Genomic DNA, 14565 nt, shown 5'->3' with positions numbered 1-14565 from the left:
CGATGGGTTTCTTCAAAAAAGGGTGGTCCTTCCTTAAGGAAGAAATTTTACTCACGATGCTTCAGTTTCACGCAAATGCATTATTTTCGCGAGGTTTGAACTCTACTTTTATCATTCTTATTCCTAAGAACAACGGATCCAAAAGAATAGAGCAGATAAGGCCCATTAGCTTGATAAATACCCCCTACGAAATTATCGCGAAAACATTAGCTAATAGAATACGTTTTGTTCTCCCCAATGTTGTAAGCATTAACCAGAATGCTTTTGTTCCAACAAGGTTGCTACTCGATGGCGTGATGCTCCTTAATGAGTTATGGTACGATTCATTCAGATCAAAAAGAAAAGTTGTATTTCTTAAAATCGACTTCTCTAAAGCATACGATAGCGTTTCTCACTCGTTCTTGCATCACAGAGGTTCATTATTCGGTCCTCATCAACGGATCCCCGACAAATGAAAAAGTCATGAAGAAGGGTTTGAGGCAAGGCGACCCGATCTCTCCTTTCTTGTTCATTTTAGTAACCGAGATACTAAGTAAACTCCTTTCAAACGAGTTACGAATTGGAGCATTGAAAGGCATTCCTTTTGGACCTCACGAAACCATCAATCACACCCAATATGCCGACGATACCATCATCTTTGCACATCCTTCTCTTGAAGAACTTCAACGAATCAAAGAGGTTTTCCTGTTTTTCTTTGAAATTTCCGGGCACAAAATGAATGCCACTAACACGGTTCTATATGGTATAAACATGTCAATTTCCGAGCTTGAACCTTTAGCTGATGTGTTTTAATGTAGTATTGGGCAATTTCCTTTCGATTACCTCGGGGTTCCCATTGGTGTTAATGGCCAAAAAAGTAACATTTGGGATCCGGTGGTTCTTAAAGTTAAGAAAAAGTTGAATGGATGGAAAGGACAATGTTTGTCGTATGGAGGAAGAGCGGTGATGATCAATTAGTTTTTGTCAAGTCTTCCATTACATTTTATGTCATTATACAAAGAGCCTAAATCAGTCATCTGCAAGTTGGAAAGACTACGCAAGAATTTTTTTGGGGTGGAAATTATTCTAAACGCAAATTAGCGCTTGTTAAATGGAGTGACGTGTGTAAACCGAAAGCGAATGGGGGTTTTGGGGTGATCCCTCTTCGGATAAAAAATCTAGCATTGCTTGCAAAATGGTGGGCTCATCTTCATTCAAATAAAACGGCTTTATGGAAAGTTATCGTGTTTAATTCCTTTGGTAGCTCTTTTTATGGTAATCTGGAAGAACGCATCTCCAATACTAATTTGTCTCAATTATCACCAATTTGGAGGGATCTTACTCGCCTAAAACGTTCAGATGATATGTGTGAAATATTGGGTAACAATGTGTGGAGATGGAAGCTTGGGAATGGCCTCCGTATCTCCTTCTGGCATGACATTTGGCTAAGGAATTTGCCTTTACGACTGCAATTCCCTGCTGTCTTTCGTAAATCTTTCCAGAAAACCGGGTCTGTCTCGGATTTCTACCAAATAAATTCACCCGAGGATGGTGACAGATCATGGAATTTATCAGTTATACGCCCTCTTGAGCAAAACGATAGCATTGAGGTTGATAGTCTGATCAAACTGCTTCAATCTGTTTCATTTAATAGCAGTTTGACGGACAATTTGGAATGGACTCCTGCTCCAAATGGCATTTACTCCGTATCAGATGGTGTTCGGGTCCCAATTCGCGATGAAACGCTATTGTTCCCTTGTGGGCAAAACACATATGGAACAACCATATCTCCTCAAAGGTTGCAATATTTCATTGGCTTGTATTACAAGGAGCTATTCCTGTAAGGAGTGTGCTCAAACACAGAAAAATTTGTATTGATTCTTATGTGAGAGCTGTGCTAAGCTCTTGGCTACTTTGTGTAATTTGTGGTAGCATTTCCTCTTGAATGCTCCCTTTCAAATTTTTAATATATTCTTGTTTTTTCGGCCAAAAAAAAAAAAAAAAAAAGTAGTTTAAATGAAAAATGTTGGTGAAACAAAATATTTCAGATTAAATTAGTATCAAACTCGAGCTTGAGTAATAATAAATTTTAACTCTAAATTCATATAAAGTTTTGAAACATTAATTGAATTCGAGTCGAGTCGGTCGAGTTGAGTCAATTAAATATCAAATAAACCGAGTTAAAATTTTCTGTCCAGAGGAATGAAATAACGAAAGCCCAAACGTTGCTGTCCACTGGACTACGGTCCAAGAAAAAAAGGGTTTGACGAAATTTTTAGTTATTTATTTTATTTTAGTGTAATAAATCCATGCATTGAATATACTTGCGTTATAATAAACGTACATAATAACATAAACCCTAAACCATTCACAGCTTTACTCGAACCCAATTTCCAATCCGTCAAAACAATTTTTGAATCCACGAACTCTGTTTTAACTTGTCTTAAAGCAGAACCATAATTTCGTCGTCTAATCACAATTGGTAGCCCCTAAACGCTTTCAAAAATTTCTAATGGATGTTTATGATAATTATGACTAAAAATCAGTTAGTTATGATTAATTGCAGATTGCAAAAATGGAAGAAGAAAAAGAAGTGAAATCATTCAAAGAAATAGGAATCGTTGAACAATTGATTGAAGCTTGTGATAGTTTGGGCTGGAAAACTCCTTTTAAAATTCAAGCAGATGCCATTCCTCAAGCACTTCAAGGTTGAATACTTCTTTAAATCAGTTTAAGTATATTTATATATATTTGTATATATATATACATATAATAGGTATACTTTAGCTGAAGTTGTGTCTTTTATTTAATGATGATTTATAGGGAAGGATATAATTGGAATAGCACAAACTGGTACGGGTAAAACTGGAGCTTTTGCTTTGCCAATACTTCAATCATTATTGAATGCTCCACAACCATTCTTTGCTTTAGTTCTATCTCCCACAAGGTTTATAATTTCATTCAATTTCATGTTTCGGTTATTTGTTTTTAAAATTGATTTAATTTTGTATAATGTATTTAGTGTTTGGTTCATCGTGTTATAGGGAACTTGCAATTCAGATTGCTGAACAGTTTCAGGCATTGGGATCAGGCATTGGTGTAAAGTCTGCAGTGGTGAGATTTTTTGTTATTTGTAATATTGTTGTGTCATAGATAATGTAAAGTGGATAATGAAGGTATTTCTTTATTAATGTATTTATGTTTAAACTTCGAGTGCGAAGAATATCAATTGTTAATAAATACTGTGTCATGATTTTAGTGATGATCAACTCTTTCAATTTTGCAGCTTGTTGGAGGGGTTTCCCAAGTACAACAGGGCATAGAACTTGGAAAGCGACCACATATTGTTGTAAGTTTTACTTGCCAATAATCTTTATATTTTCTAGTTTAGTTTTTTATGTTCTCATATATTAGTTAAATCACATGCCGAATTGTCTTTACAATGATGATTTAATTGCTCAAAACATTAATATTTTAGCACTGGACTTGATTTTTTTTGTCATGTGCTACTTCTTATATGGGATTCTTTTGATGCAGGTTGCAACGCCTGGACGCCTTGTAGATTATTTATCAAATACTAAAGGCTTTTCTCTTCGTACCATCAAGTACTTGGTAAGAAAATGAGTATTTAAGAGTTTGTATGTGTAGCATAGTCATTCTTGATAAGTTAGCCTATTGATGGTACTAGTTAAATTTTTCCATTGCATTTTAACATTAAAATATAGGTTTTGTGATTACGTTTTCATCAATAAAATATACCTTAATATGCATGACATTTTGACATTCCTATTGCCAGGTATTGGATGAGGCAGATAGGTTGTTAAATGAAGATTTTGAGAAATCTCTTGATGTGATCCTAAATGCCGTTCCTCGTGAGAGAAGAGCATACTTATTTTCTGCTACTATGACTAAAAAGGTACAATTATTTTGTTACATTGTATAGTTAATATTTGTGATTGCCATTAGAGTTTTAATCAGATCATGACTATTGGTGTGAGAATTACAAGGGCTCATATATTTTTGAACATTTTTTAGGTGAAAAAACTGCAGAGAGCTTGTCTAAGGAATCCTGTAAAGGTAACATTATAAATGTTTTTAGAATTACACCGTTGTTGAATATTTTTGATGGCTTACCATTTCTTTGTTTATCTATTTTAGATTGAAGCTACACATGATCTCATCGTTCGTAACTTGAAACAACAGTTATATGTTGTTAGGTTTGTAAACCAACCATACTGGAATATAATCATCTATTCTATATAGTGGTTTATTTATAGGATATAAATAAGATTATATCAACAGGACTACCATCTTGTGCATATCTTAACTGAAAAATCTGGAAGCACATCAATGGTTTTTACTCGTACATGTGAAGCAACCCGTCAATTAGCTCTGATGCTTCGAAACCTTGGGTTTGGAGCAATCCCGGTTTCCGGACAAATGACTCAGGTACCAAATCGGTTTTTTAAAAGTTATATTTTCATGGTTTTATTATAATTTTTTTTTTTTTTTTTTTTTTTTGTTAAAGCAGGCTAAAAGACTGGGATCACTGAACAAGGCCGGGGAGTGTAATATTCTTATATGTACTGATGTAGCTAGTAGAGGACTTGATTTTCCATTTGTTGATATGGTCATAAATTATGATATCCCCATGAACCCAAAGGTAAAAAGAGCCTTTTGTTTTTTATTTTAGGATATATATATAAGCGAGATTGGTGTGTTTATGAGTTATTCATTGAATTTCAGGATTATGTTCATTGAGTGGGAAGAACGGCACGTGCAGAGCGGTCTGGTGTTGCTATCTCATTAATGAATCAGTATGAGCTTGAGTGGTTTAATTAAATTAAAAAACACATCGGTAAGACCACTGCATTGTGCTACAATTTAAACCTATTTACTTTATTATGTGACGAGAAATGTGATAAAATAAAACATGTTTTACACATGAGTGTTTCAGGTCGACCGAGTTTTACCCATTTTGAACTTTAAAATGCTTTTTAGCTGTTTCCTGAAGCACCCAATTTGCAACCTACCCCACTAGTGTTTAAGCTTAGTGAAACGAACCTTGACAAATTACTCGAAAAGCGACACTTTTTTTTACACACACCAATTACATGATTCAAGACTTATTTTCCACACCATACCTGTTTTAACATAATTCAACATATATATATATATATATATATATATATATACACACACACACACACATATTCACAAAACTTCATAAGTGACAACAACTTCTTGAGTCTTCCCGACCCGTTTAACACCTTACAATTTTGAACCATTATTATAAACACAAGAGTGTTTCATAATATGAGCTTGACAACGGGATAACTACCCAAAAGATCACCTTCCCAAAAGCAACGTCTTCTACATCTCACAAGCGCAACGCACAAGCTAGTCACCGAACTTGCCCTTTCCTTTACTAGCACCGGAATCTATAAAAATCTATAAAGTGTAAATAACAAATGGGGTAAGCTTTTGCTTAGTGAGATTAGTAATAATACATACGCATACAAAAGTAGTATATACATAAACGCGTACCAACACTAACTAAGTGCACAACAACAAGCCAATGCATACAATTAAACATACAAACACCTACACAATTAAGCATGCTTAATATCACCTCGTGGTCAATTTCCCACCTTCGGAATTGACCACTACGCCATTGAACAAATTCCATTTTGGAACTTGTCCAACTCTCACAATCAAACCCCACCTCCGGATTTGACTATCACCTTACCTTTAAGTAAAGAACCACCTCCGAACTTGACTTAAGGCCACACAATCACCTTAAGATCAAGAACCACCTCCAAACTTGATCTTAAGGTATATATCACATACGTATTCATATGTAATAATACTAAACTCACCTTTATCTTGACCAAGCAATCGCCAGCCAACAAACTTTATCGCAAGTTCCGAGCACCCAAACGATTAACCTATAGGAAATGACTTCCGATAAGCTAATACACATAACAAGATACTTACTCCTATAAAATCGCCTTTACAAGTCTACTACAATTTTTTAATTCAATTTCACGTGGCACTAACATGACCAATTTAGGTTTGACTCATAATTATCATATTTTAGAATGTGACCATGTTCAAGAACAATACTTAACACCATCAAGTACATCTTATTTAGGTACTAACTCACCAATTTTGACCAAAACCCTAATTTGACACTTAAAAGGTCAAAACTCAGATTTTATGAAAATTTTAAACACCAAGCATACAAGTACATAAGAAATTGATAATAATTTGATTACTACATGACTAAAGTACATCATCCAACCTAAAACCCACCTTCAAGGGTTTCACACCCAAATTACTAGGTTTAATAACCTCAAATTCATAGAAAAGGGTTTAATGACACTAACCACCTCAAACCCTTACAATATATAAAGAATCAACATATGAAATTCGGATTAGGGTTTACCTCAAGGACCAAAATTGATTCGAAGAGAAGAAACAAGAACAAGAACAAGAACACCAAAATGGGTTGGGATTATCACCTTCTTCCTTCCAATTGAGATTTTGTTTCACGCTAGGGTTAAATTCTCACAATTTAGGAGTGAAATTTCTGGAAACACGTAGATGGAAATGAAGTTCCAGAAGAAGCTCCAAGGTTAAAAACCGTTTTTATAATAGAGTTACATAAACAACCCTTCTATTTATAAAACTGACAAAAACCGCCCTTCTGATTCGTGCGTTATATAAAAGTAATTTAAAAGTTATTTCTCAGAAAACTTAAACAACTTCTTTAAGATCAGAAAAACTTACCATCAGCAGAACCAATGGTGCTTCCACTAGATGACGGAGACAATACCCCTTGAATAAATGGAATCTGAGGACCGAGTTCATCCAGATCATCATCATTGTCGTCATCCTAATCTTCCGTTTCCTTTGAGGAATTAGAAGGTGCAGGATCAGAAGATCCGTATTTATCACTGTCAAATATGTGAAACAAAGTATTTTCTGCAAAGCTAACGCGCTTTTTATGTAACGTCGTCGTTGCTTCCTCCGTTGTCTTATTTGAGCGTTCCTCATTAGTCACCGGCGACCACATTTGTTCGCTTCGGTGGAGAATTGACGGCAGTTAACAACAATTTAGTGGAGAATTACCAGGATTAGTGTGCATATAGTTCCTCTAATCTCATATAGATTAATGAAGATGTGAGTGTATATTTGAAATGATTTACCATAATTTATTATGCGAGTATAATCATGACCGAAATCATTTGCCCATAATTAATAAGATGAAAGTCTCGGTTTAAATTTCACTATATACAGTCAACGTAGATACATATCCATCTGCTTTGACTAATTTAATATTTTAAATGTCTTTATTATGAGAACATTCTTAGAGGATTATACTACGAGTTTTTAACACAACCTATGCGTTTATGAAACATATTTACTAAAGGCATGCATCCTAAAACATATTTTCATAACTGATGTAATTATATTGATTTTATTATAAAACCACTATCGATAATTAAGATTTTCCAATCTTTTAAAACGTTATATTTTTCAATCATAAACTCTTTAATGTATCTTTAAACTTTCACCTCTTCTGAAATATCAATCTCGACATCCACCAAAAATTACATGTTTGAGGTTTATTTTCTTTCAGATTAACTGACCCTTCGCACATGTAAAGCGTTTACGATACTCAGAGCCACATTCACTTTCAGATGCAAATCGATTACTCGTGAAAACAAACACAAACGCAAATTCGGCATGCACATGTAAAGACGTAAAGTTTTTTGTTCATTTTGAATTTTACATTCTTGAAAAAGTTTTTTTTTTTTTTTTTTTTTTTTTTTTTTGAAAGGCAAGGCCCTAAAGTGAGGTTGGTGGGGATTGAACTCTTGAAAAAGTTTGTCGTTCGTGTTCGTTATTATCGTGAAAGGCAAGGCCCTAAAGTGAGGTTGGTGAGGCTGCAACGATATTCTTCTCGTTGTTAGGGTTTAGGGTTTACATGATTCATCTCATTAATCTGTAAATCTTGTTCATATTTGCTAGTATAGAATCGAGATGAATCTGTAAATCTTGTTCATATCTTGCTAGTATAAAATCTAGAAGAATGTCGTTGCAGGAGGTGTGGCCAACGGAACATGTGATGCCCGATAACAACGAACACGAACGACAAACTTTTTCAAGAGTTCAATCCCCACAAACCTCACTTTGGGGCCTTGCCTTTTAAGAAAAAAAAAACTTTTTCAAGAATGTAAAATTCAAAATGAACAAGAAACTTTACGTCTTTACATGTGCATGCCGAATTTTCGTTTGTGTTTGTTTTCACGAGTAATCGATTTGCATCTGAAAGTGAATGTGGCTCTGAGTATCGTAAACGCTTTACATGTGCGAAGGGTCGGTTAATCTGAAAGAAAATCAACCTCCAACATTTAATTTTTGGTGGATGTCGAGATTGATATTTCAGAAGAGGTGAAAGTTTAAAGATATATTAAAGTTCTATGAATGAAAAATATAACGTTTTAAAAGATTGGAAAATCTTAATTATCGATACTGGTTTTATACTAAAATCAAAATAATTACATCAATTATGGAAATATGTTTTAAGATGAGTCACTGGATGAATTGCCGAGTAGATAGATCAGATCCGGACGCGGCTATTGCTCCGTGGCGATACGAACTCAACCTGCTCCTACCCACCCCGGGGCACCATAGCATGTCGGGAACAAGGGGGCAAACTGGACGTAACCACTCCCTTGGTTGGGGGATGTGCCGCCCCGCCTTTCGATCGATACACTGTTGAGGAGGCCGATCACGAACGCTATAGGTGTAGGAGCGATCCTGGTTAGCGAAGGCTAAGACGGCGCCTCACATATGGGTAGCAAGGGGCGCTTATGCCCCGACGGTGGGGCCTTACGGGGAAGGGCCCAGCCCAATAGGGACAACACACCCCCCACTTCAAGTGCACCTCTGTATCGACTGAATCACTCTAAGGGTGTAATCGGTGGAACTGGTGAACCCCCCACTTCAAGCGCACACCCCCCCCCCCCACTTCAAGCGCACCTTTAGTAAATATGTTTCATAAACACATAGGTTGTGTTAAAAACTAGTAGTTTAATCCTCTAAAAATGTTCTCATAATAAAGACATTTAAAATATTAAATTAGTCAAAGCAGATGCATATGTATCTACTTTGACTGTATATAGTGAAATTTAAACTGAGACTTTTGTCTTATTAATTATGGGCAAATAATTTTGGTCCTGGTTATACTCGCATAATAAATTATGGTAAACCATTTCAAATATACACCCACATCATCATTAATTTATATGAGATTAGAGGGAACTATATGCACATTAATCCTGGTAATTCTCCACTAAATTGCTGTTAACTGCCGTTAATTTTCCACCGGAGCGAACAAATGTCGTCGCCGGTGACTAATGAGGAGCGCTCGAATAAGACAACGGAGGAAGCAACGACGACGTTACATAAAAAGCGCATTAGCTTTGCAGAAGATACTTTGGTTCACATATTTAACCGTGATAAATACGGATCTTCTAATCCTGCACCTTCTAATTCCTCAAAGGAAACCGAAGATGAAGTTGGCGACAATGATGATGATCTGGATGAACTCGATCCTCGGATTCCATTTTTTCAAGGGATATTGTCTCCGTTATCTAGCGGAAGCACCATTGGTTCTGCTAATGGTAAGTTTTTTCGATCTTAAAGAAGTTGTTTAAGTTTTCTGAGAAATAACTTTTAAATTGCTTTTATAAAATAGTTACATAAACATCCCTTCTAGCGTGCATAATTATAATTACTTTTTCTCGTTGAATGGTACAGACATAAAGATGCCAAAGATTGAACCTCAAGAAGAGGAAGTTATGTTACTCGCGGAGCTATGGTCTCAATCTTAGCCTTTGACAACTACTATTCCTGACTTTGATATCTTATGTCCTAAAACTATTCCTTCTTTTACCATGAAGTGACATTTTTCCCAATTTAGAACTAAATTGGAATTTTCACACCGGGTGAGCATCTTGTCAAGGTTAGAAAGGCCCGACTCAAAGGTACTACCGAAGACTGAGAAGTCATCCATGAAGACTACGTTCGATCATGTCGTGGAATATTGCTCCCATGCATCGCTGAAATGTAGCTGGTGCATTGCATAACCCAAAGGGCATGCGTCGATAAACAAATGTTCCATAAGAACAAGTGAGGTTGTCTTTTCTTGGTCCTTTGGATCGAGGAGAAATTTGAAAGTAGCCGGAAAAATCTTCAAGGAAACAATAGAACTCGTTTTTTGATAGGCGTTCCAATATTTGATCAATGAACGGTAATGGAAAATGATCTTTCTGGATTGCATCATTTAATTTACGATAATCTATGCAAACCCTCCAATCGGTGACCTCCCGAGTTGGAATAAGTTCATTATTCTCATTTTTTATTATGGTCATTCCTCCCTTATTGGGTACCACTTGAACATGACCGACCCATGGCGAATCGAAAATAGGATAGATTAGACCGGCATCCAGAAGTTTGATTACTTATTTCTTGACGACTTCTTGAATCATTGGATTGACCCTTCTTTGCCTCTGAACTGATGGTTTGAAATCATCTTCCATGAAGATCTTGTGGGTGCAATAATTGGGACTGATTCCTTTTATGTCGGAAATCTTTCAAGCAAATGCTTTCTTATGTGATTTAGAACCTTAATCAATTCGGCCTTCTCATGTGGCGTGAGATCTTTCGAAATGATTACAGGTAATTGCGATTCTCCTTCTAAGAATGCATACTCCAGATACTCGGGCAACTTCTTCAATTCCAATTCCGGAGGTTTCTCGATAGATGGCTTCATTCTTGATATCTCCTTTCTGTCTAACGAGTCATATCTCTCATGGAATTCTGATTCTTCTTCCTTGATAGTGGTAACTGATGCTATCTGTTCTTTGGTTCTGGAAATTGTCCTTCTTAATGCTTCATCTTCAGAAACTTCTTCTTTAGTTTCGAAGGTGGGTTTAGGAATTTCATCACGTTCCTCATTTAACTGTGGTTCCTGAAATACCGGGATGAAATTCGTTTATTCATTCGGTCTTTTCTTTAACAGAGGTAGGGGAATGCCTTCACCTAGCGGTGCTATCTAGATAGTTTTGCCAAGAAATTTACTTTCGGAGAGGGGAGATTTATATTGACTAGGATCTATGGCTGAATGGCTGTCGAGATTTCCTTCAGGAGGTGTAAAGAACAGATCCTTAGAAATTTGATCTTGACTGCATATAGCCATGGTATCCTCCAGATATTCGTTGACGAGTTCTTGAAAAGAATCAAAGAGATTAAGATCTTCTTCGCTAGGATGGGTCATGAGTCGGTCAACATTAAATGTGACTTCTTCACTTCCAACTCTTAATTTCAGTGATTTCTCATGTACATCAATTATGGCTTTGGCAGTATTCAAGAATGGTCTGCCAAATATGAGTGGGACCTTCGTGTCTTTCTCGATATCCATAATGACAAAATCAACGGGGAATGCAAACTTATCCACTCTGACTATGACATCTTCAGTTATTCTTAGAGGAATCCTGACTGATCTGTCCGCGAGTTGGATAGTCATTCTGGTAGGTCTTAAGTCATTTAATCGTAGTTTTTTGAATAATGAATAGGGCATTAGGTTTACACTGGCTCCTAAGTCTGCTAACGCATTGTTAATTTGGACATCTTGCAGGTAGCAAGGTACCATGAATCTTCCTGTATCTCCTAACTTAGGGGGAATACCATGCTGTAACACTAATGAACATTCCTCACTTAAGGATAAACTAACTATCTCTCTTAATCTCTCTTTGTTTGAAAGCAATTCTTTGAAAAATTTAGCACAGTTTGGCATTTCTACTAAAGCATCTACTAGTTGTACATTCAAATGCAAATCCTTAATAATATCCCAATACTTAGCGAATTGCACTTCCTGTTTTTCCTTCCTAAGCCTACCTGGGAAAGGTGTAGTGACCCGAACTTTTCCATGTTTATATATATTAATTGAGATTGATATTTACATGATTAAATGTTTCCAACATGTTAAGCAATCAAACTTGTTAAGACTTGATTAATTGAAATATGTTTCATATAGACAATTGACCACCCAAGTTGACCGGCGATTCACGAACGTTAAAACTTGTAAAAACGACATGACGATATATATATGGATATACATATGGTTAACATGAGATTATGATAAGTAATTATCTCCATAAGTATATTAACAATGAGTTATGTACATATAAACAAGACTACTAACTTAAGGATTTCGAAACGAGACATATATGTAACGATTATCGTTGTAACGACATTTAAATGTATATATATCATATTAATATATATTAATATATCATAATATCATGATAATATAATAATTTAACATCTCATTAGATATAATAAACAATGGGTTAACAACATTAATTGAGATCGTTAACTTAAAGGTTTCAAAACAACACTTACATGTAATGACTAACGATGACTTAACGACTCAGTTAAAATGTATATACATGTAGTGTATTTAGATGTATTAAAATACTTTTGGAAGACTTCAAGACATATATCAAAACACTCATACTTAACGAAAATGGTTACAGTTACTTTCCCATTCTTTTCTTTCATCAAGAATTCTAGTCGTATTCTTACCCGTATTATACACAGCTTCAAAACGTACTTACTATGGGTATATACCAATAGGAACTAGCATGGGATTCCACTCTTGATTATGTCATGTATGACTAATCAATTTTAACTTCTACCATGAGCTAGTCAACTAACTAGAACTCCTTTTAACCCCACTCACCACTCACCAATTACCACTCATCATTCACTCCATTTCACTTCCAATTCTCTTTCTAATTCTCTCTCAACACACACACACACACACACTATTATGAACGTATTTTTCCAGTAGTTAATCATCATCTTCATCAAAAATCACTTCAAGAATCAAGCTATAATCATCATAGGAAGAACACTTCAAGAACACTTCAAAAATCCCTTCAAGTTTACTAATTTACTTCCAAGCTTTCTAATCCATTCCAAGTAATCATATAAGATCAAGAAACCTTTGTTATATACAGTAGGTTATCTTTCTTATTCAAGGTAATATTCATATTCAAACTTTGATTCAATTTCTATAACTATAAACTATCTTAATTCGAGTAAAAATCTTACTTGAACTTGTTTTTGTGCCATGATCCTACTTCAAGAACTTTCAAGCCATCCAAGATCCTTTGAAGCTAGATCATTTCTTGTCACTTCCAGTAGGTTTACCTACTAAACTTGAGGTAGTAATGATGTTCATAACATCATTCGATTCATATATATAAAACTATCTTATTCGAAGGTTTAAACTCGTAATCACTAGAACATAGTTTACTTAATTCTAAACTTGTTCGCAAACAAAAGTTAATCCTTCTAACTTGACTTTTAAAATTAACTAAACACATGTTCTATATCTATATGATATGCTAACTTAATGATTTAAAACCTGGAAACACGAAAAACACCGTAAAACCGGATTTACGCCGTCGTAGTAACACCGCGGGCTGTTTTGGGTTAGTTAATTAAAAACTACGATAAACTTTGATTTAAAAAATTGTTATTCTGAGAAAATGATTTTTATTATGAACATGAAACTATATCCAAAAATTATGGTTAAACTCAAAGTGGAAGTATGTTTTCTAAAATGGTCATCTAGACGTCGTTCTTTCGACTGAAATGACTACCTTTACAAAAACGACTTGTAACTTATTTTTCCGACTATAAACCTATACTTTTTCTATTTAGATTCATAAAATAGAGTTCAATATGAAACCATAGTAATTTGATTCACTCAAAACGGATTTAAAATGAAGAAGTTATGGGTAAAACAAGATTGGATAATTTTTCTCATTTTAGCTACGTGAAAATTGGTAACAAATCTATTCCAACCATAACTTAATCAACTTGTATTGTATATTATGTAATCTTGAGATACCATAGACACGTATACAATGTTTCGACCTATCATGTCGACACATCTATATATATTTCAGAACAACCATAGACACTCTATATGTGAATGTTGGAGTTAGCTATACAGGGTTGAGGATGATTCCAAAATATATATAGTTTTAGTTGTGATCAATACTGAGATACGTATACACTGGGTCGTGGATTGATTCAAGATAATATTTATCGATTTATTTCTGTACATCTAACTGTGGACAACTAGTTGTAGGTTATTAACGAGGACAGCTGACTTAATAAACTTAAAACATCAAAATATATTAAAAGTGTTGTAAATATATTTTGAACATACTTTGATATATATGTATATATTGTTATAGGTTCGTGAATCAACCAGTGGCCAAGTCTTACTTCCCGACGAAGTAAAAATCTGTGAAAGTGAGTTATAGTCCCACTTTTAAAATCTAATATTTTTGGGATGAGAATACATGCAGGTTTTATAAATGATTTACAAAATAGACACAAGTACGTGAAACTACATTCTATGGTTGAATTATCGAAATCGAATATGCCCCTTTTTATTAAGTCTGGTAATCTAAGAATTAGGGAACAGATACC

General features: G+C 34.9%; 1 protein-coding gene, 1 long non-coding RNA gene and 1 pseudogene across 2 annotated transcripts; 2 read left to right on the top strand and 1 right to left on the bottom strand.

The window, feature by feature from the left end:
* Positions 1–306: 306 nt before the first annotated feature.
* LOC139889868 (uncharacterized) lies at positions 307–1823 on the top strand. Its single transcript, XM_071872786.1, has 3 exons — positions 307–686; positions 798–926; positions 1013–1823. Exons 1-3 carry the CDS (start codon positions 307–309, stop codon positions 1821–1823), a joined length of 1320 nt encoding a protein of 439 aa, XP_071728887.1.
* A 731-nt stretch (positions 1824–2554) lies between these two features.
* LOC139889867 (DEAD-box ATP-dependent RNA helicase 10-like) lies at positions 2555–11374 on the top strand (annotated as a pseudogene).
* LOC139893255 (uncharacterized) lies at positions 5148–6474 on the bottom strand. Its single transcript, XR_011774428.1, has 3 exons — positions 6428–6474; positions 5859–5927; positions 5148–5430 (listed from the first exon to the last, which is right to left on the bottom strand). It is a non-coding gene; the product is annotated as an uncharacterized lncRNA (long non-coding RNA).
* Positions 11375–14565: the final 3191 nt, after the last annotated feature.

Source organism: Rutidosis leptorrhynchoides, chromosome 2, assembly GCF_046630445.1.
Source record: "Rutidosis leptorrhynchoides isolate AG116_Rl617_1_P2 chromosome 2, CSIRO_AGI_Rlap_v1, whole genome shotgun sequence".
Lineage (NCBI taxonomy): Eukaryota > Viridiplantae > Streptophyta > Magnoliopsida > Asterales > Asteraceae > Rutidosis > Rutidosis leptorrhynchoides.
This window is presented reverse-complemented; position numbering and strand designations above follow the sequence as displayed.

Coding starts and splice junctions, on each gene's coding strand:
- LOC139889868 (XM_071872786.1), top strand. CDS start 307: ATGAGTTATGGTACGATTCATTCAGATCAAAAAGAAAAGTTGTATTTC. Junction 687..797: donor CGAATCAAAGAGGTTTTCCT/GTTTTTCTTTGA, acceptor GTTTTAATGTAG/TATTGGGCAATTTCCTTTCG. Junction 927..1,012: donor TGGAAAGGACAATGTTTGTC/GTATGGAGGAAG, acceptor AGCCTAAATCAG/TCATCTGCAAGTTGGAAAGA.